General features: G+C 40.1%; 1 protein-coding gene across 2 annotated transcripts in view; it reads right to left on the bottom strand.

Annotated features, from left to right (window-relative positions):
• Positions 1-12,821, bottom strand: part of ASAP1 (ArfGAP with SH3 domain, ankyrin repeat and PH domain 1) — a 342,366-nt gene that overhangs the window by 26,068 nt on the left and 303,477 nt on the right. Inside the window, exon 25 of one of the 2 annotated variants that reach the window (XM_012785407.3) lies at positions 2,128-2,298. The exons of the other annotated variant lie outside the window; for it this stretch is intronic. Within the exon in view, the coding sequence (XP_012640861.1) occupies positions 2,128-2,298 (171 nt within the window). The remainder of the gene's footprint in view (positions 1-2,127; positions 2,299-12,821) is intronic. 2 annotated transcript variants of the gene reach the window in all.

Below are 12,821 nucleotides of genomic sequence, written 5' to 3'. Positions count from 1 at the left end.
TTGTCAAGGATAGATTCTGATTTTTGTTCTTCAAGCCTGGTTGTAGGTGAGAGATTCTCAGCTGGTGAGAAACTGGCAGCTGGCTCAGTGCCTACATCCCGGAAAGGCTCTAAAGCTCCTAGCTCTTATAAATTGATAACAACCTTGTTTATTAGTGAAAAATGCTCCCTGGCCCACCAACAATGGGAGGAAAAATGACCAGATGCTAGTCCTGCTGTTGAGTGAAGTGAAAGAAATCTAAAAATATGATGACTTTCAAGTTAGAAAACAGAACTTGGTAAATTTATTTTGTAGAATGTTTTGAGTCTATATAACATGAACACAGGTACTTTATATAAAAGTAAACTTTATACAAAAATAAAACTAATTAAACAAGAGGATTAAAGTTGAGGGAAAGTTGGAAAGAAGTTTAATCTGTTATTTGTGGTATGAAAGTCTGCATACCAAATTTATGACGTTCAAGGGAATGTTATTTGGGGGAAAGTCCTTTTTGACAAAACAGGGAGATTTTAAGGCCATGGAATGTGATCTCTTTAAATGCCAAGGACATCCTTAGTGTTTGTGTGGATTCGTGCCTGCACACCTTGATTGTTCTTGCCTGGCTTCTTCATTCCGGGAACTAGTTCGTTAACAGCAATCTTGAATGTCTCCTCCTCTGTAAATCGTCCCTGGCTTTCCCACAAAGTCTGACACTCAATTTTCCAGCATTTCTACAGTATTTAGGTAACATGTCTATCCTGACAGCAGAGACATGTACTGTAATTGTTTACCCACATGTGTCCTTCCTTAGACCATGGATACATGGATTGAGAAGGCCCAAGCAATGGGCATAGTAAGTGCTTCAAATAAGCAAGCAGAGTCTATGGCTTAACATAGAGACATGCCCACAAACACACATGCGGGGCATCTGGACCAGAGGATGAACAGGTGTGCCAATCTACAAGTGGACAGTACGGCTTTTCCCCAAAACTCAAACATTCACAACACTTGATATAGGCTTCTGAGGAGGCCTTTAAAAGCATTATGCTGAATACATAGCACAATTAAAAATAAAAAAGAAGAAAGTCACAATGAAACAACAGCAGGATGAGGTGAGACACACAAACACATTCATTCAGCAAAGCGTCTCTGTGCACCCCTAAATTGCTAGCAGGCTAATAGTAAAGACGGGAATTATGTCCCTTACAGACAGAAACATGTCCCTAGCAGTCAACGTCAATGAAGTGATTAACCTAGCTGACTCTGGGTAAGTTTATTCACATTTAAGTGATGACTGAATATTCACCATGTGCCAGGCATGATTCCAGTAAACACAGGTGAGAACTAGACAGACAAGGTCCTGCTGTCATGGAACTTACATTCTAGTGGGGCAAAGAGACATAAATCGAATATTTCTCAATTGTGATAAGGTACTTGGGAGGAAATGGGCAGGGAGGAAGGAAGCTCTTTTAGAGAAGAAGGTCAGGGAGACAAACATGAAAGCGAAGAACTGAAGGATGAAAGGGAGCCAGCCTTTCACAGAGCATGACAGAGTTCCAAGGAGTGGAAGAGCCCTCAGGAGGGAGAGGACGGCGTATCCAAGATGGGAGAGAAGGCGGGTGGCCAGAGCAGAGCAGCATGAAAGGGGCTGGGAGACACGAGCTCGATCATGCAGGGCCCTGTACTCCCTTGGTGAAAGGAATTTGCATTTATCTGAAGCTCAACAGGAAATCTTTAAAGGGTGTTAAAGAGAACAGTGACCATGATCTGATTTATATTTTATAAGAAAACCATTCTGGACATTGTGAGGAAAGTGGATTACTTTGCTTTCCTGAGCCTTTGTTTCCTTATCTATAAATGAGACGAACACAATACCTACCTCACGGAGCTGCTATAATGATTGAATGTTATATAGGAAATGCTCGGCACCTTATTACTATTAATAGTTTTTAATGGCCCTAAATATTTATCAAAATATTCCTTGGCCTTAAGAAGCAGGTATAATCATATTCATACATATCCAAGCCCTCATCCTAGAGGTGTGTATTTTGGTACACTTCATGAAGGTGCTAACTGTCCCCTGCCCAGTGGAGCCCCACATACTGCCTGGCCCCAGGCAGTGATGGCCCTGACTTTAGAATAACTTACCCCAAGGAACTGCGCCTTTGTTTGGGGGCCCATGAGGTAGTGGGCTGGGAGGGTCGGATAGGGTTCTCTTGTGTCCGGGTGGTGGGGGAGGAGGCCTCTTCTTGGATAGGGTGGAGCTGCCACTAGAGGTCTGGGTGCTTAGAGGGAGTGTTGAAGGTGGGCCAGTTGGACCTAGAAAGGAAATTGAATGGGGGCAGGAAGATTAATCCCTGTCTCACAGACACAAAACAGTCAGTATGCAATCACTTCCACACATCAAAAGGTGGTATGATACACAGAGACAAAAGTGAAACGCTAAATATGGCTAAGTCCATCAATCCAATAACTCACAAATAGGGCTTTTAAAAACTGTTATTAAAAAAATGAAATTACAACAAAGGAAAGAAGAGTGTGTGCTTTTAAGGAACAAAAGGCCAGTCAACAAAGACTACTACTGGGTCTAAATTATCATTTAGATACAATGGGTAAAACACACACACATACACACATTTTAAACCAATAACTGACTATAATCGTCACAAAATCTACTGAGGAAGAAGGAACACAGCACCATCAGCAAAATCAACAGAAAAAGAGCAGAGTGTAGGCTAAACTTTCAATGGGACACAGGTTGAAACATGAAAGTATTCATAGAATAGAATTTTTCTCTCTACAAATTTTTTTTCAGTCATAGCAAACTGCCTGAAGTTTTTCTCAAAAAATAAAAAAGATTTTCTAAATAATGAAGATCCTAATGTAACGTGTTCCCTAGAAAAAGGAAAATACCAGAATTATTTTTTCCTCTACTTCTGCATTGTTCTAGAAATCACAAACTACCCATTCATTATATTGGAGGCCTGAACAACAGTTATGTAAGTTAGACATTGATTTCTATAGATTTAACAAAAGGACTCAACTTTCCCCAGAGGTAAATATAGGATAGCAGTAATGGTATTATTGTAATATTTCACAAACACACAAAAAAACTCTACCATTCCATTTTGCTTTTGGGAACTCATATCTTATGAGAAAAAATAGAGTTTGTTTTTAAAAGCTGTTATAGGAGTGTTTATGTTCTTAGTTTTGTTTATTTAAAGTGACGCTGAAGTGGCTGGTATCTGCCAGGCACTATATGCTGGCACTTTGGCAAATACTTCTTTATTTAAGGTGTATGGTTTAACCATGTTCATAGACAACAGCTTCTGCAAACATTAAGGGAAAAAAGAAAAAAAAGAAACAAAAAAGCTAAGAACATTGCCACACCAAATGTTCAACACAGGATAGTAGATACCTGATGATCCAGAAAGGCTCCAAAAGAGCTTTTTATATTCTGTGTATCAAAAGAAAAGTTTAATTACTGCTAGCCTTCTCCCTTGGTAAAGTAAGCTCCAATAGTTCCCATTATCAATTACTAGTCAGTACCAATATTGACTTAATTATTTCTCAAACATAGTCTTGAAAATAAACACTGTTAATTTCAGTAAAATTATAATCTACTTTAGGATTAAATGGCCATACCTATATATAATTTGTTCTCTGCCCTACTGATGTTATACATGATAGACCCCTTATGTTTACCCCAAATCAACACTTAACTGTAGTGTGTCAGTCACTGCAGTTTCAGAAACTATTTTATTTTTGTATCAGTAAGGTGATTGTTATGGCTTGGCTTCTGTATAATGCTTTGTATTTTTCAAAATGCATTTGTGTGTGCTATTCCTCTTGATTTTTTTTTCTAGATTTACCTTCTTAAAAAAAATTTAATTTTTATGGATACTTAATAGTTGTACCTCTTAATTTTCATAACAACCCTGTGAGGTACATGGGTTGGGTATTATTGTCCCCATTTTATAGTCAAGAAAGCAGGGGCCTGGCCTGATCAAAGTCATGTAGCCACCAGGGGCAGAACTAGAATAATGCAGGTGTCCAGGGCCAGCGAAACACTCACCCCATCAAACGATGCTGCTAGTTCCCAAAAGCCAGAGCAGCTTTCCTGCTCTTGGAGCAAAACAACAAATGCTCAATATCAGGAAGTGTAACTTTCCTCTTGGAAATAAATGGATAATAGATAATAGACAATGGTAAGATTCTCTAGCAATTGCATCTTTATCGCCATCTAGGGACTTTCTGATGCAGTGCATCAGTCCAAAGAGTTCCTGTAACCACAAACCAAGCAAAATCCAGGCCCCTGAATCACCTCAAAAACAAAGGAATTAGTGTTTCACATGCCATTACATACTTTTCTTTCTGACTTCCTTCATATCACTGATTACACTCTCTGGTTATTTATGTCTTTATTTATTTACCTGACTCTCCCACAAGACTGTAGATTCTAATAAGGCTAGGCTTTTCTCTGGCCTGGTGTAAAGTACTTATTAATTGAATAAATGGATGAATACACCTCTACTTCTGGTTTTAAGGCCAGTGATTCTTAAGAAGAATAATATATTTCACTTAGGGTGACTGATCAAAAACTGGGAAAGGAGAATATAGCACGGAGGGACAGTGTTAAGTCTGAAAAGGGGTAGTCAATACTATAATTTCATACTTGGAAAACAAACACAGACTCACCTATTGTTTCGTAATAGAATCTACAGAAAGGCTGATGCCACAAAATCTTGGCTGGTAGGCCATGAGTTAAAAAAGGTTGAAAAACACTATATTAAACCCCAGAAAAGCAGACTTAACATTTTTTAAGATTTAAAGACCTAGAAGACCATCAAAATTAGTAACCAGTCCCAAAGCACTAAAGGGGATTTTTATGCAAATAAATCTGGAGCTGGGTGCAGTGGCTCACACCTGTAATCCCAGCACTTTGGCAGGCCGAGGTGAGAGGACTGCTTGAAGCCAGGAGTTTGAGACCAGCCTGGGCAACATAACAAGACCACATCTCTAAAAAAAAATTAGCTGGGCATGGTGGTGTGTGCTTATATTGGGAGGCTGAGGTGGGGGGAGCACTTAGGCCCAAGAGTTTGGGACTATGACTGCACCACTGCACTCCAGCCTGGATGACAGAGTGAGATGCTGTCTCTAGAAAACAAAATAAATCTGAGTATTAGCTCAGTCAGGAAAAAAGAAATACTAGCAGAACAAAGAAAGCTGAAACAAAACAAACATAAAAAGGAGTGGGGAGGCAAGATTAGTAAGTGGTGGAGGAGACACAGAGGTGACTACACAGCCAATTTTCTCCCCTTAACTCTGTCAGGGGCTTGCAGAAGTAAGAAGAAAATACCCAAGCCTCATTTGCCACAAACATTGGCTACTATGTCAAGTTATCTTCTATTTCTTCTTAAAAACATGGGTCTAGTCTTCCAAAGCTGCTAGGAATAACTTTGAGGTTAGTTACATAATTAGAAGGTCTTTTAGGAGGGGACAGGGTATATCACTCCTTCTGAAGGTTTACACGTTATTAAATGGTTTAGCATCAGACATCACATGTGAAGAGTCTGAATCATTCAGGAGAGTGTGTTTTCCACCATGAGAAAGTGTCCCTGCCCTTAAACAGAGGTGTATGACAGGCCTAGGGTTCCACTGGGTTAGAGGGAAAGCCACAGTCAGAAAAAGCCCTTGACGACTGTTTTGCAGACACCCACCAGTGCTTCTTTTCATCCACCCTTTATTCTGGAGGTGCTTCTGGGTCCTGTCTGGTGTATCAGGTGCTGTGTTCTGCATGCCGGCCTGTCCTCAAGGCATTCTCTGTCCTGTGGCTCCTCCCCGCCCCTGACTTGCTCTTCACCGTTCTCCCCTGGCGACAGCAGCTCCTCCTGGGCAGATGACTCCCCAGCCCTGACCGTGCTGCTGCTAAGTCACTGCCCACATCTCCCACGGCCTCTCGGTCACTCCACTGGGACATTCTGCTATGCCTTCAACTCAAGTGGTCCCTGCTGACCCAACCGAGCTGTGCTGCCACAAGCACCTCAATGTTCTCACCCTTGGGGATGCCTCTAACTAAGGTCTACCTCAGAAGTGTGCCCAGCATGTGGCGAGGGCTCAGGAGGCTCGCCATGGGGTTAGGATGGGAGGTTGCTTGGTGGGTACAATGTACGTTATTTCAGTGACTTATACACTGAAGGCCCTGACTTCACCACAATGCAAAGTATCAGTGTAGCAAAACTGCACTCGTACCCCATGAATATACACAAATAAAAAATAAATGGAAAAAATGAACTGGAGAATAATTCACCTAAATATGCATATGTATGTGTGTGTGTACACACCCACACACATATTTAAAAAAAAAAAGTTCCTAAAATCATAATCAGCATGCATTTCAAATTTCCTCCTCTACTTCCTGCATTTTCTAGAGCCACCATTTACCAAGTATTATAGGCTTGACCTAAAACTTAGGAGTTGAGAATTTTATACACATACAAGCATACATTTATTTATTTATTTTTGAGACAGTCTTGCTCTGTCACCCAGGCTAGAGTGCCGAGGCAACAGCCTAGCTCTCAGCAACCTCAAACTACTGGGCTCAAGTGATCCTCCTACCTCAGCCTCCAAGTAGCTGGGACTACAGGCATGTGCCACCATGCCTGACTAATTTCTTCTATTTTAATTTTTTTTAGTAGTGACAGAGTCTCATGCTTGCTCAGGCTGGTGGTGAACTCCTGACCTCAAGCGATCCTTCCACCTTAGCCTTCCAGAGTGCTAGGATTACAGATGTGAGCCACTGCTCCTGGCACACTATTCAGAACTTACCTTATAAAACATTATTATTATCATTACTGGCATCATTATTACCTATTTTTTAAGGGTAAAAAGATCCAAGGCTCAGAGAGTTCAGGAACTTGGCTAGTCACAGTAGATGAAAGGCTAAGTCCAGGCAGAGCCCAGCTCTGCGTGACTCAAGGCCAGGCTTTCAGCCTTGACAACAGCCTGCTTCTCTTCTTCTAAATGGCATCACATCCTCTCTGGCTAGAACATTCAAAAACACAACTGAGTTCCCTTTTCACCTCTACATCCTCTTTCCCCCTTTTGTAATTGTACATATTTATGGGATACAGAGTGACATCTGAATACATGTACACAATGTGTGGTGATCAAAGCAGGGCAGATCCATTACCTCAGTGGTCCCCAACCTTTTTGGCACCAGGGACTGATTTCTTGGAAGACAATTATTTCATAGATTGGTGGGGGCGGGGGTTGGGGGAGAGATAGAGGAGCTCAGGCGGTAGGGAGTGGCTGTAAATACAGATGAAGCTTCACTTGCTCGCCCACTGCTCACCTCCTTGCTGTGCAGCCCCCAGGTCCTAAGTTTTAAGGAAGACAATTTTTCTACGGACCAGGAGTGGGGGGAGGCGGAGCTCAGGCACTGATGTGTGGCCCAGTTCCTAACAGCCCACAGACCAGTACTGGGCCTATAGTGCTACCGAACACTAGAATTTATTCTTCCCATCTATCTGTAAATTTGTTACTCAACCTCTCCCTACCCTTCCTTCCCATCCTCTAATGACCTTTATTCTGTTCTTTACTTCTATGTGAGTGATAACATAGTATTTATCTTTCTGTGCCTGACTTATTTCACTCAACATAATATCCTCCAGGCTCATCCATGTTGCTGTGACAGGATTTCATTCTTTTTATGGCTGAATAGTACTCCATATACTCCACATTTTACATTTTCTTTATCCATTCATCTGTTGACAGATATTTAGACAGATTCCATATTGTTGCTATTGTGAACACAGCTGCAGTAAACATGGGGGTGCAGGTTTTGCTTTGATATTCTGATTTCCTTTCCTGTGGAGAAATAACGCACTAGTGGCATCTGCTAGGTTGTACAGTAGATCCATTTTTAGTTTTCTGAGAAAACTCCTTACTGTTTCCATAGTGGCTATCCTAATTTACATTCCTACCAATAGTGTGTAAGAGCTCCTTTTTCCTTGTACCTTCAACAGCATCTGTTATTTCTTGTCTTTGTGATGACAGCCATTCTAATTGGGGTGGGATGATATCGCACTGTGGTTTTGATCTGCATTTCCCTGATGATTAATGATGTTGAACATGTTTTCATTTATTTGTTGGACATTTTTATATCTTCTTTTGAGAAATGTCTATTAAGGTCCTTTGCCCATTTTTAAATGAGATTATTTGGTTTCTTCTTTTTTTTTTTTTTTTTTTTTGCTGTTGAGTTGTTTGAATTCCTTGTATATTGTGGATATCAGTCCCTTGTTAGATAAATAGTTTGCAAATATTTTCTCCCATTCTGTGGGCTGTCTCTTCATTTTGATTGTTTCCTTTGTTGTGCAGAAGCTTTTTAGTTTGATACAGTCCCATTTTTCTATTTTTGTTTCTGTTGCCTGTGCTATTGCAGACTTAACCATACCGTGTTTCCCCGAAAGTAAGACTTACCCATAAAATAAGCCCTAGCAGGATTTCTAAGCATTTGTGCAATATAAACCCTACCCTGAAAATAAGACCCAGTGATGGGAGTGGCTACGCAGTGCATCTGCACAACCCATGCATTTCGAGTGGTAAAGAAGATGAGCAGCCCTTCTCGTCTGCCCCACGAGAGCTCTATTGCTCGACATAAGAGATCGGGGTCAATGGTTCTAAAGGAAATAGAGCTGCAAGAAATTCAGGATGGACTTCAGGATTTGGAGAGTTATAATGATGTTCTAGAAGATGACGACTTAACTATATTTGAATAAATGTACATTGTTGTACTGTACTTAAAAAAAATAACACATGCCCTGAAAATAAGCCCTAGGGTGTCTTCTTGAGGAAAAATAAATATAAGACTCTGTCTTATTTTCGGGGAAACATGGTAAAATCTTTGCCTAGACTGATATCGTGAAGCATTTCCTCTACCTATGTTTTCTTCTAGTAGTTTTATTATTTTAGGTCTTACATCTTAATTACTCCATTTTGAGTTGACTTTTGTGTGTGGTGAGAGATAAAGGTCTAGTTTCATTCTGCAGAGGATATCCAGTTTTCCCAGCACCATTTATTGAAGAGGGTATCCTTCCTCTAATTTATTTTTTGATACCTTCGTTGAAAATCAGTTGGCTGTAATTATGTGGATTTATTCTGGTTCTCTCTTCTGTTCCACTGGCCTATGTGTCTCTTTTTTTAAAAACCAAACTGTCTGGGTTACTATAGCTCTGCAGTATATTTTGAAGTCAGGTAGTATAATGCCTCCAGCTTTATTCTTTGTTTTTGGTATTGCTTTGGCTATTGCTATTTGGGTCTTTTGTGGCTCCCTACAAATTTTAGGATTGTTTCTATTTCTGTGAAGGATGTTGTTGGTATTTTGAAAGAGACTGCACTGAATCTGTAGACTGCTTTGGGAGGTATGGTCATTTTAACAATATTAATTCTTATAAACTATGAGCATGAGAAGTTTTTCCATTTTTTAATGTCTTCTTCAATTTCTTTCATCAGTATTTTATAGTTTTCATTGTACAGACCTTTTACCTCCTTGGTTAGATTTATTTCTAGGTATTTTACTTATTTTTTTGTGGCTACTGTAAACAGGATTGCTTTCCTGATTTATTTTCTCAGCTGGGTCATTACTGGTGTATAGAACTGCCACTGATTTTTGTGTATTTATTTTGTATCTGCCACTTTACTGAATTTGCTGATCAGTTCTTATTCTAAGAGTTTTCTGGTGGATTCTTTAGTTTTTCTATGTAAAACATCATGCTGTCTACAAAAAGGAACAATTTGACTCCCTCTTTTACAGTTTGGATGTCATTTATTTTTTTTCTCTTGCCAACTGTTCTGGCTAGGATTTTTGAATATTATGTTGAATAGGAGTAGTGAAAGTGGACATCCTTGTCTTGTTCCAGTTCTTAGACGAAAAGCTTTCAGCTTTTCCCAATTTAGTATAATTTAGCTGTGAGTTTGTCATATATGGCCTTTATTGTGTTATGTTCCTTCTAAACTCAATTTGTTGAAAGTTTTTATCAACAAATTGGTATTAGTTCTTCATTAAACATTAAATGTGTGGTAGAATCCAGCTGTAAAGCCATATTGCTTTTGCTCTATCCCATAGGTTTTGGTTATATCCTCATCTTTTAAGGGTAAGTTCAAATGTAGCCTCATCCAGAATCCTCCTCTGATACATCTCTTTTTCCCTGGAACAACTGCTTCTATCTCTGAATTTCCACAAAGCTTAATGGGGCACTAGATATTCTCTACCTTGCATTAGAGCCACAAGTTATCTTCCTTCCCAGACTATACGCTTCCATGGGGCAAGATCCATATTAACCTCACATCTCCCAGTGCCAGTACCGGGCACATTCTGGGTACTCAGTACACATCTATAAGAATGATTCATGGTGTAAGTCAGGAGGATTATTTTTTTTTTCTTTGAGATGGGTTCTTGCTCTGTCGCCCAGGCTGGAGTGCAGTTGTGCAATCACAGCACACTGTACCCTTGAAGAGGATTCTTTTTCAACATCCTTATACATCTGGTTTTCAGTAAAGGGAAAAAACCCAGAGGTCTCCCACACTGGGACACCAAGTAAAAGTAAAAAAATTTATCTTTGAAATTTCAAAGATAAAAAACAAGATCTAGAAGACGGACTGAAATATTATCTTGGTGGTTTTTTCTAAACTTGTCGGTAGAAGTATAATTTACATATTTCTAATATGCCATGTGGGAGGGGTAATAACAGAAGTTATACCTATGAAACTGGCAAAATGAAGGGAAATTTTACTATCATTTTCTAATAGGTTTCTTTTAAAATTTATACTGTTGACAAAAATTATATACATATTTCATATGCAACATGTTTTGAAGCATGTATACAGTTGGACCTCTGAAACTGCTGGTTCCGTACCTGCAGATTCAACCAACCTTGGACCAAAAATATTCAGGAAAAAAAAAAACACAAATAAAAATAACAATTGAACAATTAGAAAATACAATTAAAATGCTTTTATATAGCATTTACATTGTAAGAGGTATTGTAAGTAATCCAGAGATGATTTTATAGTACAGGGGGAGAATATGTGTAGGTTATATGCAAGTACTAAGCCATTTTATATTAGGGACTTGAGCATCCTTCGAGTTAGGTACAGGGTGACAGGGTTATGTTGTGGAATAGCTAAATCAAGCTAATTAACATAGGCAGTATCTCACATACATGTCATTATTTTTGTAGCAAGAAGACTTAAGGTCTACTCTTGGCAATTTTCAAGAAGACAACACATTAACTACAGCTGCCAAGCTCTAGACAGATCTCTTGAACTTATTCTTCCTATCTAACTAATGGTTTTCATAGTATAGAGCTTAAAAGAGTGGGAAGCTTATGTTGATTACTTTTAAAAGTAGGTAAAGACACAATACTATATATTCATATTGAGAAGGAATCTGGGTAGAAGGCAGGAGCTGTTATCATCTCCATACTCAGGTGGAGAAAGAGAGGCGTAGAAAGATAGAGTGGAGTGTGCTGGGACATCACAGTAAGTCAGCAGGGCTGGCTGGGATTCCAACAGGACAGGGTGGTGCCCAGGCATGATACAGTGCTACACTTCTCTGTCACCTGGTTCCTACACAGAAAACAGCACTAGCTGTTCATTTATCCTTCCGTCTCCTTCTATGACACTGATAATTAAGAGAAAAGTGCTGGGATTCAAGAGGCTTAGGGTTGGCTTCTTAACTATTACTCATACATTCCTGAATTCAAGAAGCACAACAAGGATTTCCTCTGCTTCCCTTTCTACTCCCTGGTAGTCAGGCAACTCAGCTAGAAAGCCTTAGATCGTGGACACTGCTGAGGGCAAAAATCACAGGTAATGCTCTTGGCCAGTTCTAGGTGATTCGTGTGCAATGCTTTAAAAAGAATTGGGGGAAACTGATAAAAAAAAAAAAGCCAATAAAACAAAGTAAAAAAAAATACCCCCAAACAAAACACAAATCAAGAACAACAGTCCATGGGAAGCTTTAATGTCAAGCCACTCAAATGGCTATCTTCCCATGAGACAAAAAAAACCCCTAGGAAACTATAAAGTCATCAATGTGTGAATGCTGCTGTTCACAGGAAAGTCTCCAAAGAGAGTCTGGATCATCAAGCAGTGCGCTTTCAAGATGGCGGGCCACTGTCACGTGCTGTGGAAGGCACCACCCCTTCCACTCCTGTCTGTCCTCACTCCTGCCACAGACCTCCAAGGAGAGTTGAAGACATGTATCAAATGCTTACACAGCTGTGTTTGGGCATAACTGCTGCAAAAATTTCATACAAAGGTTTTCAGCAAGTCAACTATTACACTCCTAGGACAGCTGGTTCAATTTTATGAGTGCCCCCTCCTTACTCTGGCCACCTACTTTTGGGACTCACTTTCACTGATTCTTTCTGTTGTTGTTCATGCATTCAGTAAGTACTGAACAAACAACCTACCCTCTGTGCTAGGGATGCAAGACAGCTCATTCACAGCTCTAGCCCTTGAGTTGTCTCACAACGGGGAGAGTGCGATGAAGACTCCATGACCCTCTCTTTGAAGCTGTGAGCAGCACTTCTCCTTCCTGCCCCTTCAGAAGCACCACTACCCTGCCCAGTGGGACATTCTACTGTTTGTTTCCTCTCCCCCTGGAGTGCCAGCTCTGCGAGAGCAGGAGTTACTTCTCCACTCTTCCCTACGTTCCCAGTGCCTGGAATATTTGTTGAACTGAATACAAGCAGTAAGATCAAACAAACTCCTACTTATTGAGTGTTATGTGCTAGTCACTTCACTGACATTATTTCATATTCTTTAAGCAGTAACGC

Source organism: Microcebus murinus, chromosome 7, assembly GCF_040939455.1.
Source record: "Microcebus murinus isolate Inina chromosome 7, M.murinus_Inina_mat1.0, whole genome shotgun sequence".
Lineage (NCBI taxonomy): Eukaryota > Metazoa > Chordata > Mammalia > Primates > Cheirogaleidae > Microcebus > Microcebus murinus.
Note: the sequence above shows the minus strand (reverse complement) of the source record. Positions and strands in the feature narration are given on the sequence as shown.